A 19,109-nucleotide genomic window follows, 5' to 3' on the forward strand; every position below is an offset into this window, starting at 1 on the left:
CTTAAATTTTTACTATATCGTAATAAATTTTAAATATTCAATATATTGTACTGTTAGGCCATATAAAAACAAATCAATAGATATTTTGTGTGTGTGTGTGTGTGTGTGTGTGTGTGTGTGTGTGTTTGAATAAGGACCTTGGAGCATGGGGAATATCACTATGCATACAATTGCCTTAATAGAGGTTGGATATGTTGTAAGGATGTAAATGAACCAAACCGTTTGCGAGCTATTCGAAGCTCTGTTCGATAAAAAAAACTTGTTTGAATTTGTTTGTTAATCATATCAAACCAAGCTCGAGCTTGATTTCGAGCTCGAAAAATTAATCAAACCAAGCTCGAACCTGATAATAAAAGTTTGAATCGAGCTCGAACTCCTCAAACAATCTTAAACGAGCCGAGATCAAGCCTGATACTATTTGATTTAGATCGTTTACATCCCTAGTTATACGTCAACATTAATGTATAAATTATTTTTATAGACATTTTAAGTTTGATGATTTTTTTTAAAAAAATTAAGACAATAATCAAGATTTATTGAATGTCATACCAATTTCACTTGCTACATATGTCAGCTACAGTATATCCATCTTTTATAAACAATATACTGGTAAACGTATCAATTATCTTACGAATGACCAGTCGACTCGACTCAATATATCATGAGAGACAATGAATTATATATAATATATGAATAATATATCCATTTATAACTCTAATATTTTAATAGTAAAAGGCAAGAATGAAATAAAGACACATAATCAATCTCCTTCAAACCAAACAATCTCTAGAATTTTATAGAACTTCAGTAGACCGAAAATCTATCAAACGTTTAATTTTTTTTTAAAAAAAATTTATTTTAAGGAGGAAAACTTTAACGGGGATAAAACCAAAACCAAATGGTACCGATAAGAAGTTTATTCCGCACTGAAAAATGAGACAAGAGGACAAGAACAAAGATTTTTGTTTATCTTCCCAATCATTGGAGAAATGTCTACGAACTCAATTCCTCAAATTGCTTTCATAAAATAACACCTACAATGACAATTCCTTCCATACGGGTCCCGTTTTGTAACGCACATTGTCTCCTTGTTTAACCCTTTGCATCGTATTTTAATATAATTACATTAATTCTAAATTTAAGATTTATCAGAAAGGTTAAGCAGGCCAGCCAACGTAATAATAATTAATTAATTAATTAATTAATTAATTAATACATACAATGTCTGAATAAATCCATCTACCTTTGTATGCATAGTCCGAGGGAATCTCAAGTTTCTTCATTTTTTTATGAGGTGGTCAAATATCTGAAAACGTAGACTTGAACATAAGCAAACGATCAGTTTTACACTGCATTTTGCTACAAAATCACAATCCAAGTATCTAAAGCATGCTTGGAACAATCATGGAGCCTTTTAGGTCGCAGCAAAACGAGCACTCGTTAAAACTGGACACGTAACTTACGAGCTCAATAACTACGATCGTCACATCTTTTCAACTACATAGTGGTGACAAAGAGATCAAACTCCGTAACCTAAAGAACCACATGACATGTTATCACTGATACAAGCATAAAGTTGTCCCCCTGGATAAGTGTAGCTTTTGAAAAAGAAAGCTGTCACAGTGTTCTGCCACTACTTTTCACTTTGATTCCTAATTATATTACAAAGCATAACATGCCATTGCCGACTTCTGTGTTCCAAAATATGATTCCAAATTCCACTTTTGTATGCATTTTATGCAAGTAAAAGGATTACAGAAAAAGAGCACTACCGAGCAAGTTGAGTCACTAATTTTTCAATTAACCACACTCTGAATATCCCAGTAGCAAGTCTGACTTGAGAGAACCATTGGAAAGGAGAAACCGAAACAAAAAATTTCACTTGACACAGAATCTTCAACAGCAAATATCAAAATGTTACTGATGAAACAACCATATATCATCTGAAAGGAGTATTTGAAACAAAATTTCACTTGACTCGCTAGGGATCTCCAACAGCAATGAGACAACCATTCCAAAGGAGAAACTGAAACCATATCTAAAGCAAGATAATCATTTCTCCCCATCTTTATATATCTCATTTAACAAACTTAAAGAAACGTGCATGTAGAAAATGACCAACAGAACGACGGATCTCCAACAGCAATGAAACAACCTTTCCAAAGGAGAAACTGAAACCATATCTAAAGCAAGATAACCATTACTCCCCGTCTTTATATATCTCATTTAACTAACTTCAAGAAACGTACATGTAGAAAATGACCATAGAAAAAGGTTTTGACGATTACTGAAATCTCGTGTTGATCCCTGGAAACATTGAATCAGATGGCTCATTATCATCTCCCTGGTCTCCTAAGCAAGAAAGTACAGCTATTTCTCATTGGGCATGAATAAAATTTATTAATTTATTTTTCGCTGAGCTTTGATGAATAACTTGGCTCTTTCAGTTTCGAGAGTGATGCTAACAATAGAAGAATGCACTGCATTGATATGCTTTAATTTTCCAAGTTTTTAGTCATTTGCATTAATTGTGATATTTAATGACACTTATTCTTCATGCTCAAGTTTTCTTGAGGTTGCTAACCTACACTTTTTTTCAAAACAGAATGTAGAACCTTAAGCACAAAACTTAAGACAGTTTTTGATGGTCTCAAACAGAGTTGACTACTGGAAATAGGAGTAAAAAAGTAACATGGTTACAATCGCAGAAAATAAATCCACTCAGTGAACAAAAGGATGGTGTAGAAGAAGAAGAGGGAACACAGGCAGTCACCAAGAAAAAAGGCAATCATATAAACCACCATTACAAAGCGAATAAAACTTGCCTCAGATGGCAATCATCGTCATCTCAACTCCCAAGAATAATGTGTTCATTTCAGGTTCCGCCAGAAATAAATTCTAACATTGTATTTTTAGCACTTCCTCCCATTTTTATATGGGTAATAGGGCAAATAGTTTAATTTTTATCTGCTTTATCATGAATTCCTATAGTAAATGATGATTGCAATAAATTATAATACCATAATTTTGTTGAAACAAACATATTTACTAGAGACCTACCAAGTATAATAACCAAGAATGCCATCCATTCAGCATTATTCGAAGTTATAATTTGCCTGCTTCAACCAGCACAAAAACTTTCCTACACTGGTATCAACCAAAACTCACCAGCATCAATGAATGCAATCTTTATCACTTAAATAGGAAAACATCATAAGATCAGATATGTTTGATGTTATAATAAATAAATAAGAGTGTAGAGCAATTAACTCATAAACAAATTTAAGGAAGCCGCAAAAACATCTGACATCGAATTTGGATACTTGGAACTCTCCTCAAAGGTGAATGTCATGAATTTAGTCCAATTTGAATAGATCCAGCTCTAGTTCCAGTTTGAGGCATCAATCACTTACTAACAAATTCTGTACAAGTGAACTAATGCTTCCAGCCCTTCAAGAAACCATCCACCATATATGGCTCAAGAAATCCTATGAACTGCAAATCAAAATAAAATCTTTCAGTTTTGACCATCTTTGATTTCTTCAGATATAAATCCCTTTTATGCATATTGTCCAAACAACTGTTTTACTCTGCATAAAAGTATAAGAAAAATGTGGAAGTGCCCTTTGTTACAATAGCTATTAGAAATATTTAGATCACAATTAAGAACGTCACATAACATCGTATACTTTAGTCCCATCTTCAGACCACCGTGCGCCATAACCTTCAGCAATTCTGATCTCTAACACGATTCCATGAGGTGGAACGATATGAATGTTTAGCCAGGTACAATGACTCAATAAGCAACTGATGACATCCAGAGAGTGCCTATTTTTTTCAGAATCTGGATGAAAAAGAAAGCCTTTACAACTCCAGCGAGTGTCAGATTCATACTTTTTCATACAGAGAGAACCTTCTCTAGAATCTCTCAAGGAAATGTCAGCCAATCAATATGAACATAAATAGATAGATGTACTCCCCAGTAGATCCAGACCATTGAAGATAATAAACAGTACCTCAAATTAGAACTTGAGCACCAAAACTTAACTAAATGTTTGATCTCAGTTGACTTACACTTGATAATTATCCTAATTTCCTACTCTATTGCATATATGAGCAAAAAAAAAATCACCCAGTTTCCACCACACTTATTTCATATAAGTTACGAATAATTCAATTTTCCACCCAATTTTTGGAAATGGAAGGGTTTTTAACATCTGAATACAAACTAGATGCATTCTATTATAATTTTAAGACATATTTTCGTGATACAAATTTAACATACAACCAACAGTGTTCAGACAAATGAAGCCAAAATTTAACAGGACATTCATGATTGTCTTTGTGGCCATCAACACAAATCATTAACAGGCTTTCTCCATCTTTGGGGATGAGTTAGTAGGAGTCATGAGTATGTCACAAAGAATATGTGCATTTCTTTTCCGACCATGTCCCTATTATATCAATTGATCAAAGTGAGGTATTAGCATGACAGTTGGCTCCAAACATAGGTTGATCTATAGTTTGCAGCAACAAGAGCATGAACCCCTTAGCGTGCAACTTGACAGCCCACCAGCAAACTGTCTTGAAGATCACTATTTATAAGCTCATAAACCAGCATGCAAGCTACTAAGTCTTAAATAATTATTTTGTTGTAACTATAACAAAAAACACCAAAATTTTAAAATAAACCTTATCATTCATGATTGCATGCGATATTTTGCATAATATATATAAATTAAGGATAATTTTTTTAATCATATAACCGATTATTTACCATTCATATTTCATATACTCAAACATATGATCATGACATGACAATACTAACAACCACCCACTAAGTTTATGACAGAAAGAAGTAAACGCGTTAAAAAAACCCATTTGTCAAGTCTCATATGAATTCTGAGCTATCTAGAAAAGGTGAAGATAAAATGGCACAAAGAGGGAACAATATATAAAGTTTATCGATATTGAAAAATATTTTTAGAGACAGAAAAATAACAATTTATTGACTCAAGATCAAGTCTTACATTTGATCAAAGATCATTGAGCTCAAGTTTGAAAAGTTTGCCATTATCAAATCAATCACAACTAATTTCCACTAGTAACCTCACCTTCCGAAGTACAAACACCTGAACCTCAAACTCAGTTCAAGCTTGCTTGGTGAAAATTCTTTCAACAGACACTATGACACTTTTGTCGGTAGGTGTTGATAAGTCAGGCGAAAATCAATAATCTTGAGCACATTAACTGACAAGGTTCAATTATGAAGAAAATTAATCAAATTGAACTGACCACTTCCACGTAAGGTACCCCAGTATCCTTTGCTGCTTCTACTGGCATGCTTTGCTAGGGCCCTGGCACCAGCTGTCAAGGTTGAACTTTTTACCTCAAGAAAATAAAATATGGATACATAAATAGTGACAAACTAATGTGTCATTTAACAACAATTACATGCACAAGAAAATCCATATCATGAAGCAGAATGACACAAGATAGAGGGCATTATTCAACGAATAGTAAAATGGATTTGCAAATCATATAGAGGCATCATCATACATGTGGATTATGTAGTTCCAAAAAGGTGGAGAGCAGAGTGGATGGTGGGGGAGGAAGTAGTTCAGGAACTGTTCCGACAGAATGGACAAAGCCCAGTAGTCTTTGAATTCCTTCATAGCTCAGTCCCTGTAAGATTAAATTTAGCAGCGATCTATAACATGACACAAATTCTGAGTTTGATATTGAAAGGTATAAACGTGTAACCAGTTATGGAGTGAGGGTGGTTACCCAAAACACACAAACACGTGCTTCATATGTAGATGAATCATAGATTTTGCAAATGCATGTCTTGCGGGTTCCCATGCCTTTGGACTAACACAAACTTGAGATGACAGGAAAAGAATGCGTAATATTTTATGGGATATTGATTTACAAGAGTCCAAAACATACATAAGGAAGCATTCTTCCAGACATTATTGAAACAAGAAAATTGAAAACACTAGAACACTAAAGATGCTCTTCTCCTAATGATGCAATGTTTTTAAATCATGTGAACAGTCAGCATTTAAAACACAGTTTTCAAAAGGGAAAAAAAATAACAAAAGAACATGGAAAAGAACACTATTATAAACCATGTTTGCGAATATTATTTTCTAAATATATGGATACATCTCTGCAACAATTATAGTCTCGAACCTGAGACCTCGTCCCAAATCTTGGGACCTCGGTACTAGATGCACTACTAGTCATCAACCGAAAAGACATTATAAAATTGAGAGAAGAAAGGTATCTTTTCTGTTTTTTTTCCCTGAGAGTACAATACACCTTGTAAATATAGTCCAAGGGATATAACAAACTACAAAAAAATCAGAAATCAAATGTTATCCTACCTAATTTAAATATTAAATTATCCTATCAAATCAAAACTAATTTTAAATAATATCAAATATTCCTATAATCTAATTATTTTATTCTACACATATCACAGTGAGAGAAAGTTAAAATCTTTCAAACCCCACCTGCTATCATACTACAAAAAGGCAACGATATGGGAGCCATTCCAAGACATTGCACACAATTTAATCAGGAAAATAACAGTAAAAGAAACTTTTAGCAGTAAAATCCTACATCAAACAAAGTTAATTCCTGACCTACAAGTTATCATTGACAACTAGAAGATAGACGAGGCATCCTAAACTAATCATACATTCCACTCACATGTCACGGTCAATGCTCAAGTAAGAGTAATAATCACCCCTATTTAAGAAGAAATATCCATTCCATGATCTATTCCCACCTCAAAAGGCAATAGTGTATTCATTTATAAGTAAACTGAACTTGAAATAATCACGAGACACACAACTAAAAACATATATGTAATAAAAGCACCCATTTAAGGATGTTGCATGTCTCTGAGGGCACTCACTTGAATAATGGACGTCATTATTTGGTATAGCTGGGAAGTTGGTTTTCTGACACATATAGCAAGGACACCATTTGAACTTTCCTTCTCTTCAGAGTAAAAGGCTCTATAGATTTGCACACCTGAAAATTTTGGCAAATAAATAATTTTAGAAAGATTCATTTCAGTTATTATGGCAATCTTTTTTCCTCAATTCTGCACTTATTGATAGCTCAGTTTGGAAATAACTTTTGACAAGGCTATCGATCCATATCAAGTTCTTATTCGAAAACAAGCACCCACTATGGGGAAAGCAGGAGCAGATCGTGCCCCAAGTAATATCTGAAAACAGCTAACTTAATATTTGTCAGAAATATTTTTTCCTCAGACATTTTCCAAGTTACGCAGATAATTTATCCATACATCATGCTACATGACCTTGAAATTGCAAAGATTAAAATGGGATTCATCTATTCACATCCGACTGGAAATGATTGAATGCGAGATGAGGTAAGATTGAAAATTAATTGAGGGATAAAATTAAAATGAACTTTAGTGAACAAAAATTGAGTGAATTCTTGGGAATGCTTCAAGGCCATGAAGATTAATAAATAGCAGTGGCCAAAAAAATTTAGAGCTTACATGCTCAATGAAAAACAAAGACGTTGACAAGAGATGAAAATATCAGGATTAGATGTGTCTACATACATTATTAAAAAAATGGTATACTTGCAGCAATCAAGCGAACAAGAAAGCATATATATACTATGTGTGTACATGCGTCATGAGTACAGGGGTGAAACTTGTTTTTCAGTATCAAGGAATCAAGCATACTTTCAGTATCAAAGAATCCAAAGTAATATTACCTTCTTCAATACTTTTTACTCCTGGAAGAACTTTTTCAAGACTCTCTGCTTCCAACAGATCATGAAATGAAGCATATTGATGGACATCCTGATAGACTCACAATCTCAGGATGATAACAAACTTGGTGAAGACAAAAAAACTGAAAGGAAAACACTAGCACCTGAACTTGAAACATCACACATTTGTTGAGCAGAATTACACCGCCAAGCTTGATTCTAGCACCCAAAAAATATATTTTTCAGGGATGAAAAATGCGATAAAAATATTAGAAAGGATAATTGTTTAAAAAATCTTGTTTCTGGAACCAGTTGCGGCAGACTCCAACACACAGTCCATGCTTATCGTAATTATTGAGCATAACAAGAAAGCATAAATACATATGAGATACACACATGTGTGGGTTGCTTCATCGACAAATATAAATGTAATGAAATGCCCATTTAATCATTTCTAGGATAACTTGGCAGAAAAGACATTCTTACAACATATTTGGTAACAAAATCAAATGAAATTAATGTTCGCGCAACTTGCAAACTATACATCAATCTCCGTAATAACTAATAAATACTAACTTCGTACAAAAAGTGCTGCTGTGGTATGATTGCTCTACTAATTAAATTCTATAAATTAGCTGAGAAAATTGACTAGTTGATGAATATCCAAACTAATTATGGTCTATAAACTGATATCTAATTTAATTCATTGTTGATGATGGCATACTTAATTAAGCTACTTTATGATTAGTCACGGTGTTATCATTATAATTAAACTGGTCATTCTAGATTGATACATATTTTACTTTTTTATCAAGCTAGCTTTTTATTCTGTCAAATAACCTGTGAAATGCTTCAAACTGTTGTTTTAAAACTACACATTGAGCTAAAAGCTAAGCTTGTTGTAATGATTTATCCAAAGTTAATAGTAGGGTAACAGCAAAATTACTAACTAATTTTTTGCCTCCCATGTTTAGTTATACCCACTTAACCACACCCAGTGAGTTACAGCATGAGAAATGTGATGGTTCTGCCTTCAACGAATTGCGTTAAATTTAACTGCTTGCACGTTTTATATAGGGTGTGCCATAAGTGAATTACGTTAATCCAGCATTGTTACGGACTATAATCTCTTGGACTCTAATATATTGGACTTAGGCCCAAGAGTCTCAAATCCATGGAAGAATCTAGATGTGTGAGGGAAGGGAATAAAATGTGGGGAGTCAGGGGTGGTAGCTTGTTAGGATCATTCGATTATCTTGTTTTCTTTGAGTTTGAGCACTAGCATAGGCTAGGGAAAAGAGAGTGAAATCTCTTTGTACAGAGGATATCCTTTGGGAACGAAATTTCCAGTTTATGACATTAAATTGCAGCCTTCTTTGTTTTGTTGAATATGGTTTATATATTGAAAGAAACTTGTGGATCTAACAATCATGACTGCCAATTAGTTAACGGGCAGCCAAGCCAACAGGTCCATCTAAGATCTAAAGCATTATGTTGACCAGAGAAGTTAGTAAAAGTAACTTGTGGCTCTGACTAGAATTTTCAAAACTGGAGTTTTCATTCACTAAGTCGCTACAAGTAGGTTAAAACATTTTCTTAATAAGCACAATTCAAGGATTTTGTTATTCTAAAATTTAGTTGTTCATTCTGTTTAGTGTTTTTATGATTAGCTTGAGGAGTTTATTTGCTAATAGAACTTTGAGCATTCATATGGTTTGAGTTATGTTTTGAGAATTTTGTCTAGCATGGTTTCATACTATGTCTTATTTTCCCATGGTGTTAGGGCATGCACAAAGGCATCGTTTGCGTTATATTTTCATGGTATTCTTTAACTAATTATAAGACAGCGTGATGCAGGGGAGCTTTCTGCTGAGGAAGGAAAGCCACGTAATTTATAAGAAAAAAGAAAAATCATACCTTCTGTAGACACCGACAGCACACCTTCCTTCAACAATTTTTAGTCCATCTGCATAAGGTGAAAAAATGGTGTCCATGACCAGATGGAAGGCATTAGACAAATACAGACAAAAATTGATGGAATGATAATACCAAAATACAGATCCAAACCAACAAAATCAATACCGCTGAGCTGGGAAAAGAAAGGCTCCTGCACTTGAAGCTCAAAGTCCACTTCTTCCAGCATCTATGAAAATATATATTTCCGAAAAAGTGAAATGGAGAAGCTTTATATTCAAAACTAAATAAGAATGATGCCCCAATAGCATTATGGGTCTTACTGTCATTAAAGTGGTACCCTCTTCCACAATCAGCTTATTCCATTCATCTTGTTTCCTCTTGAAGGACAAGTCATCATGCACTGGTGTAAGTTCTTCATTTGACACACAAAAGGCTCCAGAATATATGGACTGATAAAGAGACCGGGCCACACGCTTATATAAAGGGTACGATGGAATTCCTCTAAAATGCTCTGGAAATTTTGGTATCAGATTCTTAGCAACAGAGTCCTAATTAAGATTCATAATATATTCAAAACATCAATATCAGTGTGTATATGTATAAATTCAAAACATGACATACACACCACGGACCATTTGGTTGAATGGCATCATCCCTTTCCCTCCCAAAAATAGAAGGAGGTCATGAGTTAAAAACCCAACAATCTCCAACCCTAGCTCAAAAAAGAAACAATACCTCCCAAAAATAGGAGGACGTCATGGGTTAAGCACCCAACAATCCCCACCCCTAGCTCAAAAAAGAAACATGACCTATGCTGAATAGTCCTTGGAAAGAAGATTAACAACCACAGAGTTTTATGATGCCTATGTCACTTGGCTTAATAGATATGCATCCATGGAGATAAACATTGTTGGTTAAAACATTCAACAAATACCATTCTTCTCTATAAAAAAAAAAACAAAATTAATTTATAATGACATGAGTGTACAACTGGAGGGCAGAAAAATCCTCCAAACACAAATTCTTCTCTAACATGTATTGATTCAAATTTCACCTCTGAAGACAGGAGTGACCGCTTTCTAGTCGTAGTTGGTAACCCAAAATTGCATGAACACGCGAACACAAGGGGTTGAGCCAAAAAGAGCCTGACACTAAATGCAGACTACAAACAGTGCTGCTTAATTATCTTCAAAGTAATGAAATCAAAACGTTGCTCATTAAGATTCACTTCAATGACCCACACAGCAAGCACAAGGCTTTTACACTGATAACAGTGAGGCCTTCAACTTTACCAGCCAACTCACAGTTCATCTCTCCTATCTCAGTTCATCTCTAAGAAAAAAAAAACCAATACCATTAACAGTTGAGGCAAGGAAATGATGAAGCAAGAAAACTATGCAAAAATAACAACCGAAAGACGCACAAACCATTGATGATTTAAGTATCAGACCCACGAGAAACCAGTGAAAAAACAAAGAGAAAAACAAAAGGAAATTACAAGCATCTCATACAAACTCGTAAATCATGAAAAGGAATAGCAAAAGTAACGTTATATACGCTTTATTTAACTGGACTCCTCAACGAACAACATCCAGCAGCAAAAGAATAGCTATGAAGCCACGTGAGTATATGAATCGGTTGTACATATTCGTTTTTGAATCGGGAGTTGTTACCATCATTAGTGGGCAGGGGATCGGAGGGGTCAGCTCTGAGAAGGTTAGCGCAGTAAGCATTTGAAAGCCCGCAGTGGATTTTCCCTTGAATGGAGGAAATCAGGGTGAATTCCAGCAGATCTTTTATGCAGTCCTGCAGTTGCACAACAGGGGAAATTCCCACCAGCGGCGGCGGCGATACATCCATTGCCTGTTGCGGTGAGTAAGATTCGACAAGTATCTTATAAGAATAATAATAAACATTCCTTTGGATATATTATTTCCCAGAGATCACTAGTTTAGGACATCTTTTCAAATTATTAAATAATGAAAAAATATATATATTTATCAAAATAAAAAAAAAAATATTAAGAGATGGAAAAAATGGGACAAACTTTGTATCAAAAAGATGATGGTTGTTTATGGGTATGGTTTGATCATAAGAGAGGCGAGCATACGGTTAAGAGCGGGTATAAAATGCTTACTAATCAAAACCGCGGTCCCTAATTATTACCAAAAAAAATTATTGGATATTGGTAAATTTATTTATTTATTTAATTAATTACAGACCCGTTGAATAATTTTCACATAAATTTATTTAAAAAAAAAAGATTGATCATCAATATATAATCGAAATAACTCTCAAATTTTTATGAAAAAATCGACAGAATATAATTCGAACGAGGATGTTTATGGTTCGGTTTCGGCTTTGCTTCCTTGTCGGCGAGTATTGCTCATTTTATGTACAAAGATCTCTGAAGAAAGATCTCTTAGTGTTCTGTCATATTTCAAATAAAAAGAGTTGTTAATGCGCACCAACTATGCAAGTGACTAGTGTGTTGGATGGACCAAAATGTGATCATTTATGTGATTCTGTTAGTCTTTTGATCTACTTATTTTTAACATGAATTTTGGTAAACACAATCACATTGAGTAATTTATTATGTTGGCATAACCGAATTCATATTTTCTATACTATTCATGTGTAGCTTGTGAGGGTCTTTTAATATGTCTTTAACACCTTGCAGGATGGAGAAACTGTTGGATGAAGCATCGGATTTTTACTATCGGGAACTAATGCATAATCGAACCTAAGCTGTAATGTCCCGTGACTACCACCTACCCTCGCAACTAACTGATATTGTAATGTTTTATGTGCAAAATTGAAATTTCTTAGAGTTTCTGCTTATCAAGATCATCTATTTTTGTCAAGATTGCCCAGATGCAAAATTTTCAACTAACTTTTTTTAACCTTGTCATTTCTTTGGGGAAAAAATAGTTTCAATTATTGCACACTTTATTAAAAACAGCCATAGCAGTGTAATTGCTTAGGGGAAAAAAATTCAATATACTGAAAAATCTTTGTACTCGACCATTAACCTCTAATTTGTTCTTGTAAATGTTAATGACACAAAATGAATCTTCTAGCATCCTTTACAATTCAGACAGCTAATCTAAGGTAACCACATCTTATCTCATCTTAATAACCAAAAGCGCAAAATTTATAGAATATTACCCCCCACCAATGGACAACCTAAGGTAACCACATCTTATCCCTTTGCTGAAACAGTTCGACTCCTGTTCGATAACTCCAAACGATTAACCCAGGGCGGATTCAATGGCCGCTAGATCAATGAATGGGGATCGACGAATGGGGAAAGTCGAGGTGGAAGAATGGTACTGGCTAACTCTTCGTTCACTTTAGGGAGCAGAGGCATCTTCTTCATCGTCGGGTCCATGACGTTCAAGCTGGACATTTCAGATTATCCATAATAACCAACATGAAGGAATAAAAAGCTAACGATACAACAAAAGAGAAAAAGAAATCAATGCTAAAAACTATGTATAAATAGATTATTTAACACCCAACAAACTCGTTGAACGTTAAAGTAGCTCCAAAACCCAGTAAAAAGGGTCTAAATTTGATCTTTTAACACTCGTTTTGACGGGATTCTTAAGCTCCTAACTTGTAGCACTAAATAGAATCCAAGAAGTGGCACCTGGAACTAATCATTCGACCTCATATATAACATTTCTGATATCATGAGGCGAGGTGTTCCATGCACCAAACCCAATTTCATTTTCTAAAGTTGAAAGGAGAAAATTTCTGGATAATCGTATAAAATCAAACAACTCGAGATAACTTTCTCCGAGGACATTATTTTAATAATCTCCATCATCTAAGCTTGTGCTTCCTACGGAATACACACTGTTAACTTCAGTAATATTTGTGTTATAGTAGACTTGACGGCGACATTTTCAAGACAACTCGTTAGTTACTAAAAGTCGCAGCATACTTGTAAACAAAACAAGAATACAGCACCAGGAATCAACTGATTACGTACTTGTTCAATATTTTGTTAAGGTTTCCTCGCGCTTGATTCAGAAGTCCAATGTTATCATGTATCTGAAAAATAAGAGAAATTGCATCAGCTTTTTCTCGGAAGAAGCACCTTTTCACTTCAAATAATTCTATCTGTGTTATGTTGCAAATATAACATAACAGAACGAAAATATCATGCTAGGAGATGAATGAATGCCCCGTAAAATGCATATTGGCAGGTAAAAATGTTCTCAACTACTTTTCCAAAATGCTATACTTGACCTGATGAGAAGAAAGATTCGAAGATATCTGTTTAAAGGCCCAAGAATTTTGCTGGATAAGCCGTTGAGTGACACTGGTGACATCTGCATATAAATCATCAATGCCTAAAGAAGCTGAGAGGTTAATTTCGATGTAAACAATGTCCAATATTGATATTCTAATATATATGCAAAGTTTAATGTTTTCAAGTAGCAAGTTTTCTTGTGCTCTTAAAAGAAAAGAGTGCTGCAGCATCAGTCTAGACACTAGCATTAAATCTCTTCTCTAACCTCAAATTAAGAAGAATGATTTCTACATGTATTAGAAAATATGACTCTGCGGTAGTCGCGGCTTCAACAACACATGCATAACTCGTTAGAATTTATTTGGAATTTTTTTTCGTGGAAAAAAAAAGAGAGAATAAATCTGAATTAGTACAAAATAAACTTATGTTTGAATTCAACAGATTCTGAGCAATTCTGCTAGCTACTATTCAGCGTCCATGGGTGATGAACAGGAAGCTTATTCTAATCTACAACTGGGGAAAACCGAAAAATAACCGCATCTATTGATTTAGTCCTACATCAATGTAACATTAAAATGAAAAGATTTTCTATATTCATTTAAAGAAATGCAAATTCTCTACGATGCACATTGGTACCTCACTTAAATTTCTTCAAGATGATCTCTCGAATTGACTTCACAGTTTTCTATTCCTATAAGCATGGCATGTTTTTTGAAGCTTTCAGACCTTCGATTGTACAAAAGTTCAGCTTTATGAACATTACTATTGATTTCACATCAGAAGTCAGCCACGACTTCATTTCTTCTAGGAACTACTCCAACCCCCGCAAACCATATAATCAGCAACCAATACTATATTAACTAATTAGAAAAACTTCTACTAAACATTGGAAATAGAATACAAGTATATATGTTGGATATCTATTGAAAACGTCTTGCTTTCTTATCATTAAAGAGCAAAAGCCTCTATTACATTATTTCTCTTCTATAATATTTGCACTTTGTGGTGATCTTTTAAGTTCCTTTTGTGGCACTAATTCAGCTCAAATCAACACTTCCCCCAGTCATTCAAGGCATAATACATTTTTAGCTTGTTGGATAAAATTTTATAAGATCAAGCCTATTTCCTAAAACTCTTGTCAATATCGACTGAGCAAGTCTCGTCTCAAATCCCATTTGGTCTTGGCAATTAATTTTCAATATTGCACTATATTTCGACATTGATCAGTAAGACCCATCAACTTTAAAAAGTTGTTTAATCTTCTTGAATATCTGTACTGCAAACACTTGGTGTATGTAAAAACTATACCTTAAGTTTTCATTCTTTTTCCATAAACACAAGTGCAAAAAAAATTAGTTCACAAACTTTTGGCCGTTTCATCTGAAACATTCTTTCTTAATTCATAATAATAGCAAAAGCATCTAAAATGCTGCAGGAAATGAGAGATCCGGACAAAGGCACAAAATATGCCTATTGTGTGTAGTCCTTGCAAGTTGCAACTATTTGATATGGCACATCTTATGATTTATATATTTCTAACATCCACAATGTTTTGATAAAAAAATTGTTCCTACCATTGTATGATATACCATCATCATAGCTATCAGAAGCCATTCCTGAAGCATGAGAAAAACCCGACTGGATGGCGAAGCGAGAAGGCTTTGCTGAAGAATCAACAACCTTTTCCTGAGAAAAAAAAATATAACAATTTCCTTGAGCTTCTGAAGTCTATGTAAGAGATCCACTGAAATAGGCATGATTAAACCAATGGATGATATAGTCTAATAAGAATCGATTGAAGAGTCCACAATGACAAAAACAAGGGTAATTGGTAGAACAAATTAAAGATTTTAAGATTAGCCCGACCTTAATTGGTGATTGGAATTATTCATCACTTAAGACAAATTTCTGTAAATATCATATCAATTTACTAAATCCTTAAATGAGGACCAAAACACTCACGGATACTGTAAGAAAAGTTTACGAATGTTTTCCTAAATTCAAACTGTAAGGATGGGATGTTACAGATCGGACCTATAGGAATAATACTACTCTGCAACTAGAAAGTGAATGTTTATTTGTATCACAAGAAGGAAACACAAATTTTATCAGCGCAATGTCTCCAGGGGAAATTTGAGATGCAAATAGTAGGCTTAAACATTTACACTTAACATATTAATGTTTCCATCAAATTTCTAATGGCGCACTGAGAGCATTAACTATTTTCTATAATAAGCAGTAACAAATTTACATGCAATGCTTGTCTAGACTAACATACTGGGATTCGATAATTAACTAAAGAAAAAGCACAAACCTTTCTTTCTTTACTTTTCCTTGCATTGAAATCATCTTTCCTTCTCTTGGTGACTTCTTTCTTCTGAAGGCATGAATAGATCACTCAAGACAAGTATATAATGATATGTCAAATTTGTGTTAATCTATTAATAAATATGTAAAACCAACTTAAAGTTGTTAAGTACACATTGTCTCAGGAGTGTGGGGTTGAGCTTGAACTTCATCTCAATCTTTTCCAACGAATCGTAACAACAAACACAGATAAAGCACAACCATCCTAATGTTCTTAGAAATTAAACCATACAAAACTAAATCACTATTTCACCCATCAAACAAAAGAAACTCAAAAATTTTCAGGAAAAAAGATATAAATGAATAGCATTTGGTATATGAATCTTGTCAGTCAATGGAATTAAATCCCAAAAATAACAAGGGCGAGGATCCCATATCCCATATTTTCAAAACTCAGGCATAAATTGGCCATTGGATGACATAATTACGCATTTCTACGCTCGTGTTTAGCATAAGAGAGCAAATAAGTCTAGCTCTAGAATTTAGAAGGATGGTGAATAAAAAAATTCACCGTCATCCATCTGCAGCGCAATGCAACATCGCGAACCGTCTTGTTATTTAGCTGCACAGCGATCTTTGCATACTGGATAATGTTTGACTCGGAGGCATATCTGCAATGTATATGTTGTAACATGAAAAAATAAGGAAAATAATTGCCTTGGGCAATTGTATCATGATAATTCTCATGAAAAATTATTGCTCTTGACCAAGACTCGGACAGTATGAAGGCTTGATAGTGAGAGACAAAAAGGCTAAATACTAAAGATTATCGGCAAAAGCATTGAAAAGCTGAAAAATTACTTCACGTTTCATCTATAACTTTTTAGATGCAAACTATGCTTCATTATGTTTTTTCAAGTGATGGAATGGTCATCTTTGAACACTTTTAATTTCTCATTTCCCTGTCACATACCTTGGATATATGATATTCAAACCGTCATTATTACAAATTATTACCCTAACTTTTGTTCTTTTTTTAACAGTAGATCTATTTCACACATAACACTTCATATCGCTGCGATTATTTCTCTTATAATGCAAAATAAAGAATACTATGCTGGGTGAATGTTTGTATTGTATGAACTCTTGAAAACCCCATCATGGGATACCATTCTGAAGCACAAGTCCAGCCCCAAATTACACTGCCTAAATAGTTCGTTTCCGCATATATAGAAACCAATACCCCAAAAAAACCAAAGAAATAAAAACATAAAAAATATCTACCATATCCGGAAATCGCTCGCAATAAATGATCTAAAATCTTTCACACAAATCCCATTACTCGTTCCAATAAAAGCAAGAAAATCCCCGAATAAATCCTAAACCACAAAATAAATTTCATCATAGAGTCTTCGCATGCAAATCAATATGCACCACGAGAATTAAGTAAGACACAGATAGAATCAAACAAATCTCAACAAACTGCAGCAGCATCAAGAACTTCAGAAATCCAACAGCAAATCTCTTTAATCGAATAGCAAACTTCCAAATAAAAATCAAGAAATAAAGATTCAGATTATCTCACTTGACCAAACCTTCCTCCAACATAGTTTGTTCCTCAGGAGTCCACTCCATAGAAATTGTCTGTTGGTGCTGAAAAGTTGGCACACCCCACTCCCCATTAACCGAGCCTCCATTGTATGGAGAAACGGATCTATGCCCTTGTTGTGTCACTTCTTTAAACGCCCCAGTTGAGCTAGCCATCAAACAACTATACACACGAACAAACCAAAAAGAAAAAAATCTCAAGAACCAAGATTGAAAATCCCAACAAAAAGAGGAAATCTCAAGACATACCGAAGAAAAATGAAGAATCCTTTCACCAAGAAAACAAGAATTGAGGATCGCCTTGATTGGAATAATAGTTGAGCAAAAAGATTATTCTTTTCAGTTTGAGGAGGGCTCTAAGCTACTGAATCTAAGGACTTTAAGAGTATGAAGGGCCAAAAAAAGCAAGAAGGAATCTCAAAGTGCGCTTAGCGAGGGTGTAGTATGCGAATGGAAGCAAATTTTTGGCGTGGCTATTTATATATTTTGGTTGCATGCGTGCGTGAAAATGGGACCTGAGATTTTGTTATTTTCCAAATGAGATTCGACACTGCAGAAACAGTTCGTATCTGTGTGGGATTTTTGGGGAAGATTGTGCAATTTTAGCTCGTTATCCCATCCACAAATTTATTTATTTATTATTTAATTAATAATAAACTCAGGGCTAATGGATCTTGATTCTTGAATTATATATATCCAATTAAAAAATTATATGTTTGCACTATATAAATATATACAATTTTAGTTTTTTTTTAAATAAAAAAAAGATAAAAATATCTTTAGATTGTGCTGGATGTGTGTGTGTGAGTGGGCGCTGACACATTGACAGCATCTTTTTCTTCCTTAACTATTATTTTTACTTTACAAAAGAAATTTTTTAAAAAATATATATATAAAAAGAAAGTTTTGTCCTTTTTGCTTTTGGCATTGTTGGTTGTACGTATTTTATAGAAATATAAATAATTTAATTAAAAGTTAAAAATAATATTTAATGGGATATATTGGGATGTGTTGTGTATCATAAGTAAATAATGAGCAGTGTTATTTAGTCATTGGCTGGGATAAAGGCTTATGCTTTAAACTTCCAATTTCGGTGTCATGTTAATTTTTTTAAAAAAAACAAGAAAAAATATATATTTCATATTTGGATGGAAAAGTTCAAATTTACAGTACCACCAATGATGTGGACATCATGCGACTATGATTTTATATGGCTAAATTTGTGAAAAATCTCACTTCAAAGTTTAAATTA

General features: G+C 33.9%; 2 protein-coding genes across 37 annotated transcripts; both read right to left on the reverse strand.

The window, feature by feature from the left end:
- Positions 1–1,576: 1,576 nt before the first annotated feature.
- Positions 1,577–11,596, reverse strand: LOC140978449 (uncharacterized). Of its 36 annotated transcripts, none has more exons than XM_073443495.1 (13): positions 11,355–11,596; positions 10,002–10,192; positions 9,847–9,907; positions 9,682–9,730; positions 7,929–7,983; positions 7,768–7,855; positions 6,926–7,044; positions 5,560–5,685; positions 5,296–5,389; positions 3,690–3,844; positions 3,414–3,495; positions 3,061–3,147; positions 1,577–2,352 (listed from the first exon to the last, which is right to left on the reverse strand). In XM_073443495.1, exons 1-11 carry the CDS (start codon positions 11,539–11,541, stop codon positions 3,436–3,438), a joined length of 1,185 nt encoding a protein of 394 aa, XP_073299596.1. In that variant the 5' UTR covers positions 11,542–11,596; the 3' UTR covers positions 1,577–2,352; positions 3,061–3,147; positions 3,414–3,435. The 36 variants fall into 36 exon arrangements, with proteins under 36 accessions (XP_073299596.1, XP_073299594.1, XP_073299587.1 ...); XM_073443493.1 differs by having other exon boundaries at positions 1,577–2,183; positions 3,681–3,844; XM_073443486.1 differs by having other exon boundaries at positions 1,577–2,307; positions 3,681–3,844.
- A 1,081-nt stretch (positions 11,597–12,677) lies between these two features.
- Positions 12,678–18,474, reverse strand: LOC140978452 (uncharacterized). The gene is made up of 8 exons (XM_073443520.1): positions 18,107–18,474; positions 17,835–18,020; positions 16,821–16,920; positions 16,257–16,319; positions 15,517–15,628; positions 13,939–14,021; positions 13,679–13,740; positions 12,678–13,082 (listed from the first exon to the last, which is right to left on the reverse strand). Exons 2-8 carry the CDS (start codon positions 18,011–18,013, stop codon positions 12,959–12,961), a joined length of 723 nt encoding a protein of 240 aa, XP_073299621.1. The 5' UTR covers positions 18,014–18,020; positions 18,107–18,474; the 3' UTR covers positions 12,678–12,958.
- Between the last annotated feature and the right edge of the window lie 635 nt (positions 18,475–19,109).

The sequence above is a fragment of the Primulina huaijiensis genome, chromosome 6 (assembly GCF_012295235.1).
Source record: "Primulina huaijiensis isolate GDHJ02 chromosome 6, ASM1229523v2, whole genome shotgun sequence".
NCBI lineage: Eukaryota > Viridiplantae > Streptophyta > Magnoliopsida > Lamiales > Gesneriaceae > Primulina > Primulina huaijiensis.

What these genes read in the sequence shown, in the direction of transcription:
- LOC140978449 (XM_073443493.1), bottom strand. Translation starts at nt 11,541, where the DNA reads ATGGATGTATCGCCGCCGCCGCTGGTGGGAATTTCCCCTGTTGTGCAA. An exon ending in AGTAAAAAGTATTGAAGAAG is followed by an intron (nt 7,045 to 7,767) that starts GTAATATTACTT and finishes CAAAATTTTCAG; the next exon opens with GTGTGCAAATCTATAGAGCC. An exon ending in ATGGGACTAAAGTATACGAT is followed by an intron (nt 3,496 to 3,680) that starts GTTATGTGACGT and finishes TTTGATTTGCAG; the next exon opens with TTCATAGGATTTCTTGAGCC.
- LOC140978452 (XM_073443520.1), bottom strand. Translation starts at nt 18,013, where the DNA reads ATGGCTAGCTCAACTGGGGCGTTTAAAGAAGTGACACAACAAGGGCAT. An exon ending in TGATGGTATATCATACAATG is followed by an intron (nt 14,022 to 15,516) that starts GTAGGAACAATT and finishes ATTTATATGCAG; the next exon opens with ATGTCACCAGTGTCACTCAA. An exon ending in CTTAACAAAATATTGAACAA is followed by an intron (nt 13,083 to 13,678) that starts GTACGTAATCAG and finishes TGAAATGTCCAG; the next exon opens with CTTGAACGTCATGGACCCGA.